The sequence below is a fragment of the Gracilinanus agilis genome, chromosome 5 (genome assembly GCF_016433145.1).
Source record: "Gracilinanus agilis isolate LMUSP501 chromosome 5, AgileGrace, whole genome shotgun sequence".
NCBI classification, from domain to species: domain Eukaryota; kingdom Metazoa; phylum Chordata; class Mammalia; order Didelphimorphia; family Didelphidae; genus Gracilinanus; species Gracilinanus agilis.
The window spans coordinates 14,271,530-14,291,989 of NC_058134.1; the positions used below are offsets into that span (position 1 = coordinate 14,271,530).

The 20,460-nt window shown below is 39.6% G+C and overlaps 1 protein-coding gene across 1 annotated transcript in view; it reads right to left on the bottom strand.

The window, feature by feature from the left end:
* The window catches only part of FAM126A (family with sequence similarity 126 member A), a 61,026-nt gene that overhangs the window by 30,905 nt on the left and 9,661 nt on the right, over positions 1–20,460 (bottom strand). The window contains exons 3-5 of the mRNA XM_044678855.1: positions 16,142–16,243; positions 9,890–10,069; positions 1,144–1,224 (exon numbers count right to left, since the gene is read on the bottom strand). Of these exons, the coding sequence (XP_044534790.1) occupies positions 1,144–1,224; positions 9,890–10,069; positions 16,142–16,243 (363 nt within the window). The remainder of the gene's footprint in view (positions 1–1,143; positions 1,225–9,889; positions 10,070–16,141; positions 16,244–20,460) is intronic.

Here is a 20,460-nt window from a genome sequence, read left to right on the forward strand (position 1 = left end):
AGTGTATTTCCCCCTCTATTAGGCTAAAGCCATGGAGAAAGATCTGCCTATGACAAAACAATAAGGACAGCACACACAGCATATTCTGAGACACACTCTGAAAAAGGCCTTAGTAAAAAACGAAATATCAAAAGCTCCATTTCCAAGCAAATAGGATTAACACAATTCATACAAATCATCCACTCACTTACCTTGCTTTCATTTGTTTAATTTATATAAAAAGGAGCAGATGTAGCTCCCAGCAGTGAGAGCAGGCCCCAATAAAATCAAAGCCATGGTCTGACCAGAAGCACTCCTCACATGAGGCCCCCAAACCCTTCCTTTCCACCCTCCCTGCTGTACTTGGACAACAATTGGCTGTCCTTGTTCTACCCGCTGAAGAAAACATTTCCCTGAGAATCTGGACTAGATGGTTACATATTTACCTGTGATTTATTATCCTATAGAAAACTCTGCTTAGAACCACTGACGTAATCTAAATCCACTATCTCTATCTTGTAAATCATCACTAACAAAAGGCTTACCTAATCCCTTAGCCCACGTTACTTTCTCTATAAAAATGTACCCCAAATCATTAAACTTTGTTACTGATCAGCATGAGGACCTTTGTGTCTGTCTGTAAGTCTGTCTTTTGACCCTCCTGATCCCAACTTCATTTTTCTTATCCCAATCTTTGACTCACAAATAACTTGATTGACACCTGTCAAGTGGGAAGTCTTAGGTTCCAATCTGACCTAGCTGTATGGCTCTAGACAAGTCATTTAATCCTAATTGCCTAGATTTTTCAGCAGTTGTTTTGGAACTGATACTTAGGATCAATTCTAAGACAAAAGGTAAGAGTTGCTCATAAAAATAATTTCTAAATGTAAATTTAAAAAGTAGTAAAAAAAATTAGGCAATAAAGTGATGATTGGATAGACACACAGAAGGGACTGGGAGAAGAAGACCAGAAAAGAGAACCCTTACACTTAGATAGCATTTAATTCTGGGCAAAGTACAAACACAAATGCATTCTTATCATATCTATTGCAGTTAAGTTTCTCTTTTTTTCCCTACCCTTTTCCTGCCTACCAAGAAACAACAATGAAATGGAAAACTTAACAAGCTAGGCCCACTGCATTCGTTTGGATCAATGTCACTTACTTCATGATATATTGATGGCTTGGATAAAGATGGGATTGTAAAACTCAATACTTTGTTACGTCCCTCTTTGTCAACTATTTCCTACAGGGAAAAAAAAGGAAGAGAATATTTCAAATTATTTTAACTGCCATATAGTTAAAGTCTATAAAACACACACACATATATGCAGTCTTTATATTCTTGGCTCAAATAATTAAACCTACCTAAAAAATTAAAATGCACCCCCACTCATGAAACCAGAGAAATAAAATCATTAGGAACTAGCACATATATACATGCATTCTTAAAGGCTCAGAAACAAGTGGTCAATTTCTTATATTTATCTCAAATAAGCATTGCATTTTTAAAACTTCCATTTTTCTGATTGAATACATGTAACATGTTTAAAGTTGTTTCCTCCCAAAAATCAACTAAAATAAAGTTGCTAATGAATAGGATAGAGAGACCTGGTAATTTAATTACATGCCTTGAAAGGTAGCAATAACCCACACTCCTTTGAGGAATGTCCTGGAAGCTTTCTTAATCCCTTACAAATTACCTAACTGAAGAAAACTGAAATAGCTAGATGGCACAGTGGATAGATTGCTAGGTCTGGAGGTTGAATCCAGCCTCAGACACTTACTGTGTGACCCTTTGCAAGTCACTTCATTCTGTCTCAGTTTCCTCATCTATAAAATGAGCTGGAGAAGGAAATGGCAACTTCCTCTAGTATCTTCACTAAGAAACCCCCCAAAGCATTTTTTCCCAAGGGGTTTGACTGAGGATAGAGAGAGAAAAGCATAAAGCAGTGGTAGGACCTAGGGGAAGTTTTCTTATGGGTAAGAGACTTGGGCATGCCGGAAAGCAATAAGGGAAGAATCAGAGATGGAGAAATTGAAGATGGTCCACATAGCTGCCAAAGTGATGATCCTCAAGCCACTGGTACTTGGACCTGCTCAATAAGTTACAGGGACTTTCTTTTGCCTCCAGGACAAAATATAAACCTCACTACTTGTCATTTAAAGATTTTCATAATCTAGTTCCAGATTAGGCAATTAGAAGTGACTGAAGATAAGTTGAAAATGCTAAAGGCAGACATGCTATCAAGTAGTTTAATCTATTAAAATAATTCCTGCAAAATTCCAAAGTACACAAAAAGGTATATGGGAAACAGTGGCCAAGCATATAAAGACTTCATAAACATTAATTACCCTGAAAGGCTGTTGGTGCCTACAACCCTTAGATCTACAGAATACTTTATTCATGGATAAAACAAAGGAAACTTTTTAAAAACACACTGGAAAGTTAGCGGCTTCATAGATGGTAATTTCCAGTCATCCTCTAACCCTTTAATAGCTGAAAGGAGGAATGAGGGCCCTAGTGTGACCATGCCTTTATACCTTGTGCAGGTTCTATTCTTCTTGTCTACTATCCACCACAAAGGATGTCGCCAATGTGCTGAAATGGTAGAGGTAAAAGGAGCCTGGGGTGGGGGAGGTGGGGAAGAAAGCAGTTGGGTGGCTCAGTGGATGGAGAGCCAGGCCTAAAGACAGGAGGTCGTAGGTTCAAATCTGGCCTCAGACACTTCCCAGCTGTGTGACCCCGGGCAAGTCACTTAACCCCCATTGCCTAGCCCTTACTGTTCTTCTGCCTTAGAACCAATATTGATTCTAAGATGGAAAGTAAGGGTTTAAAAAAATTTAAATTAAAATTTTTTAAAAAGGAGCTTCCAACCTACACAACAAACCCAACGAGCTGCTTGAAGACTTCCAATGAGCACAGGCAACCCAATCCAATTTGGAGTAACTAAATGTCAGAAGTGTTTATCATCTCAAGCCTTAACTGGCCTCTTCAGTCAGACTGTTTTGAGTTCTGCTGAGGACAAACAGAAGATGAGCTCTTCTGTGTGACAGGACTTCAAACGCCTGAAGGTAGGCATCAGGAACAACTAAGACTTCTCCAGGCCAAACATCCCCAGGTCCTTTGAGTGATCTTCATTTGGCACAAACTCTAGGTTCATTTCTATCTTGTGGCTGCACTCTTCTGAACTTTCTTTCTAGCTTATCAATGGCATGTCTCCAATGTGGCACTGCAGCTGCGATCTGGCCAGTGCTCTCCTGCCTGTCTAAAGGCAAGCTTCTGGCTCTCAAGAAGGCTATCTTTCAAGCTAACCTTCACCTTTCTAGCCACCATGTGACAAGACTGATTCATACTGGCTCGCTGTTTTTCTTTGGGGCCCATCTCCTGCCCTCAAAATAGGGGGCTTCAACTTAGTTGAGACGTTGTTTATGTCAAATGCCCTAAACCTTCTCATTCCTCAAAGCCCAAGACCTTCTCTTCTATTCCACCTGATACCTTACATCTTCTATCACCTATGAGCATTCCATTTCCATAGCCAAAGCCTCTTGTTATCCATTTCTCCCTGTGTCTCACCTCTCTTCACCATCATCATGACCCTAGTCCTTTCATGTTTCAGAGTTTTTTTCCCCTCAAGTCATCACCCTTCCTCCATCTTCACTCTTCTCCCTTCCCAATCTCGACCACAGACTTAACCCATTCAACTATAGAATATCTTCTGCTCTCAGCTTCCTTGTCCCTCTGTCCTATCACCACTCATACCTTGCCAAACCCTAGTCTTGCATTCCTCTCACTATCTGTCTCCTTCATGCCTACTCAGATGCTTCCAAACAAGAGTCATGGAATGGAGCTGACTAGATTTAACCTCCTTTTTGCTAGACATTTTTTTAAACCCTTACCTTCCATTTTAGAATCAATGCTATGTATTTATTGGTTCTAAGGCAGAAGAGTGGTAACTGCTAGGTAATGGGGGTTAAGTGACTTTCCCAGGGTCACACAGATAAGAAGTGTATGAGGCCAGATTTGAACCTAGGACCTTTGCCTCTAGGCCTGGCTCTCAAACCACTGAGCCATCTAGCTACCCCCTTGCTAGACATTTTCAACTGAGTCCTCTTCATGGAAGCAAGGAAATCCTTTATTCTTCCCTAAATGAATCTCTATCCTGCTCCTCAAAGAGGCTGTTATCGTTTGACACCATCTCCCATTCTTTCCACCTTTATTCCAGTCTCGGATAATGTTCTCCTTGACAACACCAACATTTGGATATGTGCCCTTGATGCTGTCATCTTCATTTCTCTGGAAGGTCACCTTCTTCCTTTCTCTCTCTAATCTTAACCTCTCACCATATACATGGTTATTTCCTACTACTTCCAGATAAATATTTCTATGTCTTCCATCATCCTTAAAAATCTTTATGAGGTTCTGCCATTTTCCTCAAGCTATCATCCTCCACTTCTCAGCCAACCTCCTAAGAAAAAAAATTCTCTCTCCTCATTTTCATCACTTACAGCCCTCTTCTTCACTCCTTTACACTTTACAATTTGATTTCTAATGGTATCACTCAGCCGAAATTGTTCATTCCAAAGTTAGCATCTGCCAAATTGGATCATCTTTTCTGTCTTCATCCTTGTTGACCACTTTGCTAGTCACTTTTCCCTGCATCATCTCTCTTCTCTATACCTTTTTATTGTCTGTTCTCCATGCCTGGATTCTTCTCCCTCTTTGTCTCTACCTCCTGGCTTCCTTGAAATTGTAGCTCAAATCCTACCTTTTGCAAGAAGCTCTTCCTGGCCCCAACAATACTGGTACATTCCTTCTTTAAAAAAAATAGCCCTTCCCTTCCATTGTAGAATCAATACTATGTATTGGTACTAATGCAAAAGAATGGTAAGGGCTAGGCAAGGGGGATTAAGTGACTTGTCCGTGGTTACACAGCTAGGAAGTGTCTGAGGCCAGATTTGAATCCAGAACCTCCCATCTCTAGGCCTGGTTTTCAGTCTCTGAGCCACCTAACTGCCCCGCTTATCATTTTATCCTCACACTAAGCAGAGTAACTGGTCGATAAGAAGTATTTAATAAATGCTTGCTGACTTCACTTGACTTTTGTGACCCTCTTCTGGTCCTCTTCCTGCTTGTCCCCTCTTTCATCATCTCTTTTCCTGGCTCTAGTTCATACCAAGTGCTCTAAGTGTTGTTATCCAAGGTTCTGTTCTGAGCCCTCTTCTCTTCAGACTCATTTGTTCCTTTCCTTAGTACCTTTATTTCATTGATCATTGATTACACACGTGTCTAACTGGTGCCAGGTTCCCCCCTAAGCTTGAGTACACACTCCATCTGCCTTTTGCATATTCCAACCTAGATGCCCCCCAAATATCTCAAACTCAGCATGTCTGGAATAGAATTCAGGCATTTTTGTAGCAAACAACACCTCTTTTAAACTTTCCTATTTCTATCCTATGTCCTTCTGTTTGCAACCTCAGTGTTATCCTCATCTCCTCATTCTCTACTACTTCAGACAGCCAATTAGTTGGCACATCTTATTTCCTTGAAGACTGATGGAGACAAATTATTATTATCAGTTAGCATTTATAAGGTGCCTGCTAAGTGCCAGGAATTATGCATTCCATATCTTACATTCATCCCCTTCTCTCCATTCTCACAGACATCATTCTGGTTTAGGTCTTTAGCACCTCTCATTTGGACTACTATATTTGATCTCCTACGTCAAGATTCTCCTCACTCTGATCCATCCACATAGATGCCAGGGTGATTTTCCTAAAGTACAGATCAGTTCTCTTCTCAATAAACTCTGGCTCCCTATTATCTCGAAAAGCAAAGATAAACTCTTATTTTGCATTCTTTTGGTTTTTAGTCGTTTCAATCATGTCTGGCTTTTCATGATTCCATTTGGGGTTTTCTTGACAGATATTGTAGTGGTTTGCCATTTCCTTCTCCAGCTCACTTTATAGATTAAGAAATGGAGACAAAAAGTATAAAGTGACTTGCCCAGGGTCACATAGCTAGTAAGTGTTTGAGGCCAGATTTGAACCCAAGAAGTTGAGTATTCCTGATTTTAGGCCCGGCACTCTTCTGCACTGCCTAGCTACATAATCTAGAACTAGATTATAAAGGGCTTTAAATGACATGGAGTAGGGTTTATATTTTGTCCTGGAGGCAAAAGAGAGTCACTATACCTTACTCAACAGGTTCTAGTACCAGTGGTCAGACTTGTGGCTTGAGGATCATCACTTTGGCAGCTATGTGGACTATCTTCAACTTTTTGCTGTCTACTGATTTCTCCTTGCCCAAAAGGAAACTTCTACTAGGCCCTACTACTGCATCATGCTTGCATAGTCTCCCTCTGTTCTCAACCAAACCCTTTGAAAAAGCTGTTTATTCTTGCCACTTCCACTTTTTTTCTCTTACTTATCAACCCTTTGCTTCTGCCTTCTAGTGTTATCACTCAACTAGAACTCCTCTTGCCAAAGTGAACAATGACTTTTTAGATGCCAGGCTTGATAGTCTTTTCTCAGTCTTCATCCTTCTTGACCTATCTGAAGCATATGACACTGTTGATTATATTTTCTTCCTTCAAATTCTCTCATTTTTCATTTTTTATTTTTTGAACCCTTACCTTCCACTGTAGAATCAATATTGTGTATTAGTTTCAAGGCTGCAGAGCATTGAGGACTAGGCAATGGGGGTTAAGGGGACTGCCCCGTCTTCCATTCGCATTATCCTCCACTCCTTCCTTTCTCTTGCCTAAAAGATCCAATCATTTGCCATTTCTCCATCACATCCCTTTCTTTGCACATGAGAAACATCAACGCTTTAGTTAGGCCCTCATTGCCTTTTGCCTAAATTACAGCAATAGCTTCCTAACTGAGCTCTCTGGCTTACATCTCTCACATAGCCTATCCAACCTGATGTTGTCATAGTTATTTTCCTGTCCATTTACTCCCCTACTCAATCAACTCCAATAGTTCTTGGCACAACCTCTTTTTAGGCTCACTGGATATCATTCTCTCTCTTTTACCCTCTGATGCAGCCTCACTGGCCTTCTCTTTATTTGTTCCTCAAAGATGAATCCTATAAACCAGCCTTTGTACTGGCTCTCCCATAAGCCCAGGATGTACTTCCTCCTTGATTTCATCTGAGAGTCCTTCTCTCCTAGTAAGACCTAGGTCAAGCATGAAGTCTATCCTGAGCCTCCTTAACTGCTGATGCCTTCTCTTTTGAACAACACTATCTTTAACTATTTTGTACATATTTGTATTTTCTCACTTTACATTTATACTGGATAGATTTACGTGTACTTGTTGTTTCCCTCATTAGAATGTAAGGCCATTCCAAATTGGAACATTAATGCACTGCTGGTGGAGTTGTGAACTGATCCAACCATTCTGGCTGGCAATTTGGAACTATGCTCAAAAGGCTATAAAAGAATGGCTGCTCTTTGATCCAGCCATACCAATATTGGGTTTGTACCCCAAAGAGATCATAGATAAACAGACTTGCACGAAAATATTTATAGCCGTGCTTTTTGTGGAGGCAAAAAACTGGAAAACGAGGGGATGCCCTTCAATTGGGGAATGGCTGAACAAATTGTGGTATATGCTGGAGATGGAATACTATTGCGCTCAAAGGAATAATAAACTGGAGGAATTCCATGTGAACTGGAAAGACCTCCAGGAAGTGATGCAGAGCGAAAGGAGCAGAGTCAGAAGAACATTGTATACAAGAGACTGATACACTGTGGTAAAATCGAATGAAATGGACTTCTGTACTGGCAGCAACACAATGACCCAGGACAATTCTGAGGGATTTATGGTAAAGACGCTGCCCACATTCAGAGGAAGGACTCCAGGAGTGGAAACACAGAAGAAAAACAACTGCTTGAACACATGGGTTGAGGCAGACATGATTGGGGATGTAGACTCAAAACTACCACATCAATGCAACTATCAATAATTTGGAAATAGGTCTTGATCAATGACACAAGTTAAAACCAGTAGAAATGCATATCAGCCATGGGAGGGGGGGAAAGTCGGGGGGAGAAGGGGAAAGTAAGAGCATAAATCATGTAACCATGTTAACTTATCTAAAAAATAAATATTAATAAATGTTAAAAAAAGAATGTAAGACCATTGCAAGTAGGAATTGTTTCATCATTTGTACTTATAAATAGTACTTATGCTAGGGACCTGGCATGTGGTAAACATTTAATAAATGATTATTGATCAACTGATGGTTTGGAAGGGGACCAGGCTTTGAGGCAGAAGGCTACTTGTGAGACTATCTGCCTAGTCCAAGCAAGGGGTATTGAGAGCTTGGCATAGAATGGTAGCCAACTATGTAAAGGAAAAGGAATAGAGATGAGATGTTGGGGAGGCAGTGTTGATAAGACTTGGCAGCTGGATATGAGACTGCATGGGAGTGGAAAGGGAGAGGAAAGAATGGCCGACCACCCCAGACCTGAAAACCTAGATGTCTGGGACAATGGTAGTGGTCTCAAATGCAATGGGAAGAAAAGAAGGGGGGTTAATTTGGGAGAAAGTGATGAATTCTTTTTTTAACATGTTGAATTTGAGTTGTCTATGGGGCATCCATTTGGAAACATTCATTTGAGTGAGATGGGATTAGAGCTAGGGTCATCTATAGAGAACTGGGAGTCACCTGCTTAGGGAAGAAAATGGTACTGGGGAGATCACTGAAAGAGGGTATTTATTAAGTCATTTGATCATATCCGACTCTTTGTTACCCCCAAGACTTTGTCTATGGGGTTTTCTTGGCAAGGATACTAAGAGTATAGAGAAAGAAAAAGTGAAGAAGGCCCAGGACAGAGCCTTCAGAAACACTTAACACTTGTAACAATCCTCAATTTATAGGTCCCTTGACAGTCAATGAACAAGTAGTTATTAATTATCTACTAAATGCGTCAGACATTATGTTTGGCTCTGGGGAAACAGAGACAAAGATGAAAACATCCCCACTTTCTTTAGATAAGTTTTCATTCTATTTGTTGAAATTAACATGTATATGCAAGTGTATGTTAAATATATGTGGAGGAAATGCTAGAGAATTTTGGAGAGAGGCCCTACCAGCTAGAGCAGGGGTCGGCAACCTTTTTGGCCGTGAGAGCCATAAACGCCACATTTTTTAAAATGTAATTTTGTGAGAGCCGTCCAGTGCTCACAGTGCGGCTCCTGTAACAGCGCCTGAAAAAAATGGACTTTATGGCTCCTGCAGAAAGAGCCATATCTGGCCCTCAAAAGAGCCAGATATGGCTCGAGAGCCATATGTTGCCGACCCCTGAGCTAGGGAATCAGGAAAGGACTCTTCCTGTGGAGCTTCAAAAGAAGCTGGGGAATCTAAGAAGCAGGTTGAGAATGGCAAATTGTCCAGGCAAAGGACTGAGAGACAGAGGGTCATGTGTGAGGAACAGGAAGAAGACAAACTGATGGAATTTGGGAATTTCCATTTAGTTTAACTACAGTTCAGTTTATGTTTAAAAGACAATTGGCCAATAGTGATTTCTTAGCATTGTCTGGATACTTTGCCACTGTCCTACTTCTCTCCCTGCAGAAGCAGAGGGAACTGTGGACAATACAGATTCTCTTTACCTTCCTAATAACCCAACAGTTTACCATTTGCATTATAATACTGTTTAAATGTATTCAGAAAGGCAAAATAAAAAAGATGAGTTGAAGCAAAGTCTTGCACAAATAATGGCTAGGAAAGGAAAACAAAACCAAGCCTACAACTATTTTCATTTAAATAAAGCTGCTCTTCAAAGAAAAAGGAAAAGATGGATCATAAACTCTGAGAGAAAAAAAAACAACCCACTAGAGAGTGGTGATTCCCCCTGCCCAGCATGTTCTGGGCCATGGGCCATTATCTTCATACAAACCAAGTTGTAAACTCCTAGAAGAAGGGCCTCAATGCAGCCCAAGCTGTGCCGCTTCTGGGTGACAGCCGTGCTCAGGTAGCACCATATCAGTTCTGGGAGAAACTGCAGTGTGAAGCATTGAAGCTTCTCTTCTCCACCTCTGTAGAATTCAAAGAGCTGGTGACACACAGGCTCTATCAGCTGGGGAGAGAAGGAGACACAGTCAGTTTTTATAGGCATCATTACAGAACAACAGGCTTTCCCTACTCAAGCAATACATTACAAGGAAAAGGCTAGCTTGGTGAGCAAGACCTGCCCAAGGGCAGCCCTCTAGGTCTTCTCTTCCCTCTTTTCTGTGCAGGAAAACATCTCAGGGCTTCATGCCAATCCTAAAACATCATTGCTAGGCAACCCACAGCCCCCACCCCAAACAAAGCAAAAAAGAAAACCATAAAATTCCACAATTATTTTCTTAAACCCACGAAACATCCAATCTTGCACTTTGTGCAGATAGAAAAAAAGAATAGCTTCTGGATGTGCATTTGCATATGAGAGAAAGTTAGCTACTCTCCACCAGTCTTTGGATACTCTGTGGGTTGGCAATCCTGAAACTATAGATCATCAGCCTTAACCAAGCTGTCAGTCAGTCAGTCACCTAGTAAGCACAATTACTTCAAAATAAAGACACTGAGCAAGCCCAGTCAGTCCATCCCAAGTCAGTCAGTCAGCAAGAATTTATTAAGCACATATGATATGCCTGGCACTGTGCTAACCATGTATGTATCAAAAATGGCCAAAAATGTCTCTGCCCTCTAGAAGCTTACATTTAAACATAAAGAGATCTTATAAATAGATAGGTGGGAAAGAAATCTGAGTGCAGCTAGGGGAAGGTCTCCTGTATGAAGGGAGGATTTGATACCAAGATCTTAAATTCTGAGAGAAGCCAAGGAAACTAAGCCACAATCATTCTTCAAGGACAAATATAGCAGCAGACTTTTAAGAGCATCTAGAAACATTAATTTAACCGCTAGCACTTTTAATATACAATTATTATCTAATAACTTCATTTACTACAGAAGAACTAAACCATATGTGATGATGTTCTCATTATAAAATAAACCAGAAGACACAAAGAAGCTGTAGCCAAAGAAGGTGACTACCAGGAGAGGTCTTGGGCAGCAAAGCCTCTTGGAGAGAAAAAATGGTCATAGAGTTAGAGATTTAGAGTATAAAATCAATGGCCATTCAAGGTCACAGGTCCTCTAGTTCTATTCCTTCATTTTTTAGATGAAGAAGCTGACCCTCAGGGAGACTAAGTGATCTGCCCAACTGCAGAGCCTTTTCCATTGGACCATGGCCTCCTTTTCAAAGCCTCTGACTGGAGAAGAAAATGAAAAAGAATATGGAATCCATTTTATCCTATGGCCAAAGGCTATAAATACAATTTAATAGAGACCCTGCTCATCTTACCTATTTAATATTCATAGTAATGGGAAGCAAGAAGCCAGTCATGAACACATTTGTAATGCCTGTACTAATACTGGGGCAAGAGAAGGAAACAAAGAAACTGTGACCAATTACTTAAAGAGATCACTGAAACGAAGTCAACAATGACCTTGCTCTTGCTCAGGATGGCTTCAATTCTAACATGGGTACAAGGAAGGATATTTTTTAAAAAAAGATACTGGGAAATGATCAAGGGCTCAGGGTCTATCTAGATACCTTTCACCAACACTTCAGGAATATCTTCCAGAGAGACTTCAAGATACAGTGGTTAAGAAAAGTGGAAAGTTCAGACAAGACCCAAACAACAGCCAACAAAAGGACCTCACAGAGAGAGCAGGAACTTTGGGTACCAAATGAGGAAAACATGGGATGGGTTCAATGTATCACTCTGTTTTGGTCAATTGTAGTCTTTATTACACAGGAATATTAAAGTGTTCTGTCAGGACTAAGTGTGTCAGGGGCATTACAAAAATGAGACAGCATAGAAAAGTGGAGAATCCTGGCTTTGGAGCCAGAGGACGGGTTCAAATTCCTCTCTAGGACTTTGGGCCAGCCAATCTTCCCTGGTGGGTATCAATTTCTTCATTTGTAAAATGAAAAGGTAGAACTAAACGTCCTCCTAGTTCCCTTTCTGCTCTAAATCTGTGAAATTAAGATGAATTTAAAAAATGACTTTTAATGAAAGTAACTATATACCAACAGATAGAAAGCTAGTGGAAAGGTCTAGGGTCAGAAAGACCTGAACTCAAATCTAGTCTCAGACCCTTCCCAGTTGTGTGACTTTGGGCAAGTCACTCAACCTCTGTTTGCCTCAGTTTTCTTATATATAAAATTGGGATAATAATAGCACCTTCCTCCCAGGATTGGTGTGAGGAGAAATAATAATTTTAAAATGCTTAGCATAGTACCTGGCACATAGTGGATGCTCTGTAAATATTATTTTTATTATTACTCATATCTGCCTACTGACATAAGTCATTTAAGGTTATCAAAAATTGATCAAGAACAAAAAAATTGATCAGGAAAAAGATCCAATCAATTATCAAACTAAAATAAAGCTAAGATGACATTCCAAGTGATTATAGTACCTTCATATTGGCCTGTTGACCTAAAAAATGGGAAATGGACCAAAGTAGCAATAACAATTATTGTCACTTTCTGGAAAAGTTTAAACCTTGTATATTAGTGAGGAGTTAGGAGCCTGAAAAAGCCCTAGAAAAGACTTTGTTTAGCTTTCTCTTTGAAAGATGGTAGCCAAGGGAAATAACTGACTCGGAATAAATATGCTTCTGTGGAAAACAATTCAGAAGGACATACCACAAGCAGTTATTACCTTACAAAACAACAAAAAATAATGGAGGGGAAAATAAACTTAAGAGTTTGATGTGGAATTCACTCATATTATACCATCCCATCAGCTTTTATAAACTAAATAAGGAGACCAAAAAAGATACAAGAAGGAAAGAACCTACCAGAATTTCTCTAGTGACTTATCCTCACTGATGACAAGAGAGGAACTTAGTTCTTCTCTTTTCTTCTACTCCATTTATTTAGCAATCAACATAAGATGTGAGGAAAGGCCAATGGCACTTGAGAATATGAAGTATGGAAGAATGTCTGGATCTGGCCAACCATATGCAGAAAAAAATCATGTTTTGAGGTAGCACTGTTAAAATTATTCAGGGATATATGTTCAAGTCCTTTGGAAGAGAGGAAGATTTCAAATGCATGAAGAAAATCCTAAAAAATCCTTTTACTCAAAAAAAGGGGTGAAGACATGAGAAATTACCTAGCCATGAATTTTTCATGCCTGTAAAATCTTGAAGAATGGTCTAGGCAACACTCTTAATGAAACATAGAAGAGCAAGAGAGGGGAGCTTTCACAGACCACTGTCACCAAAAGACAGCATCTTCAAAAGCACATAATTGATAAAACTGCAGAGAATATAAGAAATAGATGGCTGAAAAGAACAAAGCTTTAAAAGGTTTTCCAAAAACTAAGGAGTCTCCAACACATGTTGAAATCATACAAGATTCTATATCAAATCAACCAACCACCAAACATTTGTAGTAATGCCTACTATGTGCCAGACACTGTGCTACCTCACATCTCTCTGGAGAGAAAAATACAGATGTGAAATGGTCTCTGCCTGATCTCAACTTTATCAGAAAGGATGTGATGTAGGCACAGAACAGACACAAAATAAACTTGAAACAACTTTGGGAGAGCACAAAGGTCTGAGTGGGGAGGGCAGTAGGGAGCCCAGAAAGGCTTCTACAGAAGCCGGTGTTTGAGCTGAGACTTGAAAGACCTAAGATTCCAAAAGGTAAGTAAGGTGTGCTCTCCAGGAACAGAGTACAGCCACTGCAAAAGCAAGAGATAGAAAGTGGAGTGTCCTGAGCTATAAAGAAGAGCAAGAAAACCAGTAGAGTGTAAGAATGGAAGTTTTCTATAATGAGACTGGGAGTCATTTGGAGATCTATGTGAAGGCCTTTAAAGGCCAAAAAGAGGAAGTGTTATTTGATCCAAAAGGCAAAAAAGCCAAGACATGGGAATTTCTTGAGTAGCAAAGTCAAATGGTTAGAGCTAAGCTTTAGAAACATCATTATGGCAGCTGTATGGAGGATGGATTAGAGATGATGGTCTCAAGGCAGATACCAATAAGAAGTCTATGACAATTGTCCAATCAATCAATCCATAAGCATTTATTCAACACCCACCAGGTGTTACATTAGAGAGGATGAACTGCCTGAACTCTTCCTCATCATTCTCCTTTTTCTTCTTCCCCTTATCTTCTGTGTTAGTATCATCAGTTCTGAGACAAAAGAGTGAAAAGGGCTAGGCAACTGGAATTAAGTGACTTGCCCAGGGTCACACAATGTCTGGGACCACATTTGAACTCAGATTCTTCCTACTCCACGCCTGGGCTTCTCTCTACTGTGCTACCTCACTACCTCTCAACCTCCCAAACAAGCATTTCTTAAGCTCTTACCATACAATGCACTGGCATACATGGACAAAAGGGAGGCACTCTGTTTTCAAGAAGCTGACATTATAATGGGAGAGGCAATTGGTATCTTTATATATAGGTACAGAATTGAAACAAAAGGAATAAAGGATTATTTTGGGAGGGTGAGCTCTGGCAGCTGCATAGGGGGTGGAGTGAAGGGAATGAATAGAGAGGAAAAGTGAGGAATCCAAGATGACCCTGAGATTATGAACCTATGAAGCAGTAGAGATGCTAGTGCCCACAGCAGAAACAGGGAAATTCAGAAGGGCCACAGGTTTGAGGAAAAAGATCTCAAGTTCTGTTTTGGAGCTCTGAGTTAGAAATGTCTTTGCCAGCAACCAGAATGTAATCTCCAACAGATAGTCATTAGTGATGTGGGATGAGAACAAAGGAAATGAGAGTTGGATATCTAAATCAGAGATAATAATTAAGTCCACAGGTGCTCAGAAAGCCACCAATCAAGAGAAAGTAGAGAAAAAAGAGAAGCCCAGAACAGAGTATTGGGTGCATACACACAGTGGGGAGGTTTGATTTGGATGAGGAGACTGAGAAGGAGACGTCAGTCAGATAGGACTCAAACCATGAGAAATCAGGGTTACAAAAGTCCAAAAAGAATATATCTTCGAAGAGAGGGGGATCAGCAGAGCACTCTGACAAATGCTGCAGAAATGTAAACAAGAATCCAACTTGAGGAAAGGTCCCTGGATCTAGCAATGGAGAGATTACTGATGAAGTTGGAGAGGCATACCAGTTGAAGGTCCAACTGAAGCCAAACTGCAAAGTGCTGAGAAGTGACTGAGAGTCGAAAGCATGGAGGCAATGAGCACAGATAGCTTTTTCTAGGAGTCTGGAGACAAAATGGAGAAGAAATATACAACAATGGCTTTAAGAGTTGAAAGGAACACGAGAAGGATAAATCTGTTTAACTGAATAGCACACATAAAATAAGAAAACATTATGACTAAAAGTGCCTGCTATCATCACTGGGTACATCCTATGAAAAGTAACAGGAAAGGTTTAATTATTTCTGTGCAGATGACCAGTCTAGATCGACAACCTTACTTTCCTGGGTTTCAATCCTATAATGCCAACTGCTGACTGGAAATTTCAAGTTGGATATGCCAAAGACATCTCAAGCTCAACATATCCAAAACAGAACTCAGTATCTTTTCCCTGCAATGCTTCTCTTTCTCACTTCCCATTTCTAGAGAAGATACGATCATTCTACCAATCTCCCAGACTGATAAAATTCACTTAAGGGAGAGGTAACTAAATTCCAAGTTAAGTTAAGAGGCCAGATGAGAGATGACTTGCAGGAGTCCAATCAGATGGGACTTTGCAACTGCCTGTGCCCAGCAAGTTCAAAGGCTTTAGGTGCTGCTGGTGACAGTGACGGTTAACAAAGGCCAAACTAAAGGCAAATGATATGACCAAACTCAGCTGGGAAAGGCTATAGTATCAGAAGGAAAACGCAAGTCAAGCCAAATCAACTGATGGTCAAGTATTTATTCGACAGGCACTGAGCTAGATGCTGAGAAGGCAAAGAAAAAGAAGAACCTTTCCCTGTCCTACAGGAGCTTCTATTCTATGTCTTGATGGGAGATGAGGCTAGTGAAGGTAATGAAGGTTCTCTTCAAAAGTTAAATTTTATCAGTAATGTCAACTACCAATTTCTAATCAGAATCAGATCAAAATCTGACCCCAAACCCACATCACAACTGGTATCATAACCACCCAAAGAAATCAAATCACCTACCTCACTTTGTAGCTCCTCGATAACTTTATATAATGATGAAATCAAAGCAGTTTTATCTTTCAAACGTCTGGCATACTCTGATATAGATGGTTCTGGTAGTGTCTGAAAACAAAGCAAAACTAATTTTAATCTATTATGATGCCACATTATTTCTATTGTCAATATTAACCTAAATCAATTAACTATTAAAAATCATTTAAGTAGCATCATTTTATGCTCAATTGGTCAACTAAAATGAGAACAGTTGATGAAAAATTATATATAGCATATAGAGTTGCAAGTTATATCATATATATTTTTTTCTTAAAACGCTTTACCTTCCATCTTAGACTTAATATTGTGTATTGGTTCCAAGGAAGAAGAGCAGTAAAGGCCAGGCAATGGGGATTAAGTGACTTGTCCAAGGTCACAGAACTAGGAAGTCTAAGGACAAATCTGCTCTAGGCCTGGGCATTCTATCCACTCAGCCACATAGCTGCCCCCAGTTTTATTATATTTTATTTGGAGAGATTCAATTGTTATGATCCATGTTAGATCAGTATCTGATAAATTTATAAGCATAAAAGTGAGAATTTCATTTTGTTAATATAACTCATATACTCTGAATGTTAATATATAGTAAAACTTTAGCTAAACTCTAAGAAAACTTAGCTTTTCTATGCTTAGAGGGAATAAGTATTACACTAGCTATAATTATAAGTCAGCTCTTCTGCTATTGAAGAGATAGATTCACAATTCAGTCCAGAGATAATTCACTCTGAAGCAGCAAAAGGGGTCTCCTGTCACTAGCAAAGCCAGAGAGAGCCTGGAATTTCCATAGCACTTGATTACCACAAGCCTTCCCTCTTAAACATACTCCTCTAGCAATTCTCTCCTCCCAGGTCATTATTATCTCCCCCTAGAATGTTTACCTACTGAGAATCTTCCATCGTGGAGGCTAGCTTACAATGTTCTTAACAGTTCTCTTGAAATGCTCCCTGCAGCATGTCCTCTTTCCTGATACTACATTGATTGTTTTTAGCTAATTGAAAAACTAAACGCCCAAACAGAGATAGATGAAATGACACAGCTAGGAATTTTGACATAAAGATATTAAATTCATTTCTCATTAAAGGTAAATAGAACAAGAATTCACTCAAAGAAACTGTAAGTATTTACTTTCAATAGATGATTTAGAAATCCCTTTTTTTCACTTACCAAAATCACTTCCTGTCCCCTATCCAGAGACAGGCATTTATTTACCAGAATGCTAAGTAAATGTGAATTACTTGGGGAGCATCTACCATTCTCTGAAGAAAAGAAAATTGTTTGCTCTGGTACTATTTACATAAAGGCAGAATAGGGCATTCGTCAATATTTCAAAAGCATGTAACATAAGATCTCTAGGCAACATTCCATTTAAGTCATTTGATCAACTGTAACCTAATAAAGGAGGCATTTATATAAAAGGGAATGGTTATAAAACACACACACACACACACACACACACACACACACACACACACACACACACACACGCACGCTTCAGCCTGATCCTTGAATCTAAAAATGCATCTAATTTAAGCCTACAAAAAGACTGTTACCAATTACAAAGTAAATATAAAAGATAATAAAACTAATTAGTAAACTGAACAAGTATCTCAAAATTTCAAAGTATATTAGAGAAACCTAAATTTTTCTATTTGAGAAGGACAAAAAAAGATCTTGAAATTAAACTATTTTTCTGAAAAATACTATCAAAGGAACAATTTTTGGGAAATATTTTGAGCCTAGAAATTATTATCATTGATGCTCTAAGAACTGGAGTGATGATATAATCAGTACCTCTAGATTTCTTTCCCAATTCTGTTATTAATTGATTTTATGAATCTGGAAAAAAGATGTTATGAAAAATGAGAAAAATTGTTTGTCTGCCATGATTATACAGTATTCAGAGTAATGAAATTCTTAAAATGTCATTATATTTAGATATTATTATAATAACATTATAAAACTTAAAAGCAATAATGCATGTCAAAAAATTTTTCACCATACTAATTCAAGAAATTTTTATCAAATGTCTACTAGGAACAATACACTGTCCAGAGAGAATGGCCTTTCATAAAAAAAAGGCTATCATATAAAGATTCTGAAAGCCCAATCAGAAATCTCAAAGTAATGATGGAAAACCAAGCTGTAGAAATGAATGCTTGGCAAGATTTGAAGAAGCCAGATGCTCCATATGAGAATCATTTGGCAGATGGTTAAGAAGCAGACTTAGAATTAATTGCAAGGATGGAAAGTAGGGGGCATGGTGCAAAGGGTACAGAAGGAGGCATATGGTAAAGGCTGAACAACAACCAAAAAAAATCCCCTTGTCAATCAACCACATACATGATATGGCAAGCCTCTGAGTCTTGCCATATATTGGTCACCAGAAAACAAGGAGGAATTAGGGGGATGAAAACAAGTTAGATAAAATTATATAAAGAATTCATAAGAGCACAAGCCAGTCTGAAAGACAATTAAAAAGTTTTTAAAGTAATCACTTTATGAGCTAGAAATAAAATATAAAAACAAATCATGAAGTCCTATTTATATAAAATTTTCATTCACTCATGCTGTGAATGCTTAATGATTTTCCCATTAAGATATATACTTTTGAGCTATTTTCCATGTAATAAAAACTTATCTGTACTGATCTATCCACACTATCCCTTCAGAGATCCTCCTTGAGACTAAAGGCAGCTTTCAAAAACAGTGATTGACATGAATCTGACTGTGTTGAATATAGAAACTGAACTCATTAACACATACTTCCTGCTCCTTAACTTCTTTCTGCTCCAATAACTCCATCATTGATTAACACCACACTCGTACTAACTAAGCAAACCAATCTAAGATGTTCTGAATCCTAGGACCATGGAGGGTAGAAGTTCTAGTCAAATGGTATTTCTTAATCCCATGTCTTTTATACAATGCAATTGATAGCCATGGGCAAAATCCTCTTTTCCATCCAGCACTCACCAGCTTTGAATTTCATTCTATAATTGACAAATTTTCCTTCATCCTAGACCTCTTACAGTCCTGCCATCTTCTTGTAAACTCAGACTGGAAAAAATGCATCCTTTGCTACCATCTCCAGTACTAGGTATTCCTGCTCCCCAAGACATGTGGCCAGGCAGAAGAAGAATAAACCAACTTTTGCTCCTCATTGCTACCAGACTTCTCCTCTTAGCTATCGTCATTAACAACTTCTCCTCTTTTGAGATTCACTCCATCTCAGTCAATTTATAAACACTGATTAAGTGTGCCTACTATGTGCCAGGCACTGTACTAAGTGCTGAGGCTACAAAAAGTACCAAAAGGCAGTCCCTGCCATGGAGGAGATTCCATCTGTCCATATTACCTCATCAAAAGTCACTTTCCCTCCTTTCTCAAGCAGCTCTTTCTCACTTCCTTCTTTGACTCCAATGCGCAAGCTTTAAGCCCCCTCACTACTGTCCCTCCCCTGAAGATTACATTTTATCAAGGGAAAAACAAGACCACAGTATAGACAGAAGATACATAAGAGTAAAGATCAGGTCATTGGGGTAGGAATGGCCCTATGGCTCTAAGTGATGGGAAAAAAGGAAGGAGGAGGGAATATTTTTCAGGTGTAAAGGAAGGCCAGGACAGAGGCAAAATAGCCAGAGTTAGAACCTCAAGAAGGCCAACATGGCTAGCTCCCAATGTGGGAAGAGAGGCAGGCAGCATGTAAGAGGCTAGAGGGGGGCCAAGGGTTTTCAGGACAGGAGAGCTGGCATTCTATCTGAGAGGCAATGTGAGGGTCATTGGAGCTCATTGAGGGAGGAAATAAAGAGGTGAGGAGACTTAGCCAGGCAGGCCCAATAGGAGGATATTGTTGTGGTCCAGGCGGAGGTAGAGATGGACTGAACTAAAGGCAATGAGAGTAAAGAAAAGGGGGTCCATGGGAGAGCTGCCACGTGGGGAAGAGAAAGAGATGTGGCATAGGCCATGTGTGGAGATGGAGAGTGACAAGTCTTAGATGTAGAGAAGGCTGACTTCAGTGAGCAAACAGACAGCCTGGTCTTCCAGCTTCATAAGTTCCCTCAATCCCATCTAACCCATTTATCTGCCCCACTTCAGTCATCTACAGGGATGATCAATCCTAGCCTGTGGCCCACAACTGTATTTCTTCCATGATCCTAAACTCCAAAATTTCCTTCTTGGAATATAACCTCCTGGCCCGCTACCTTGTTCTCCATACACTTCTCCATTCTCATTGTGAATTCCATTCCCTTTAGCTCTCCCTCTCCTCCTAGTCACTCCCACTTTAT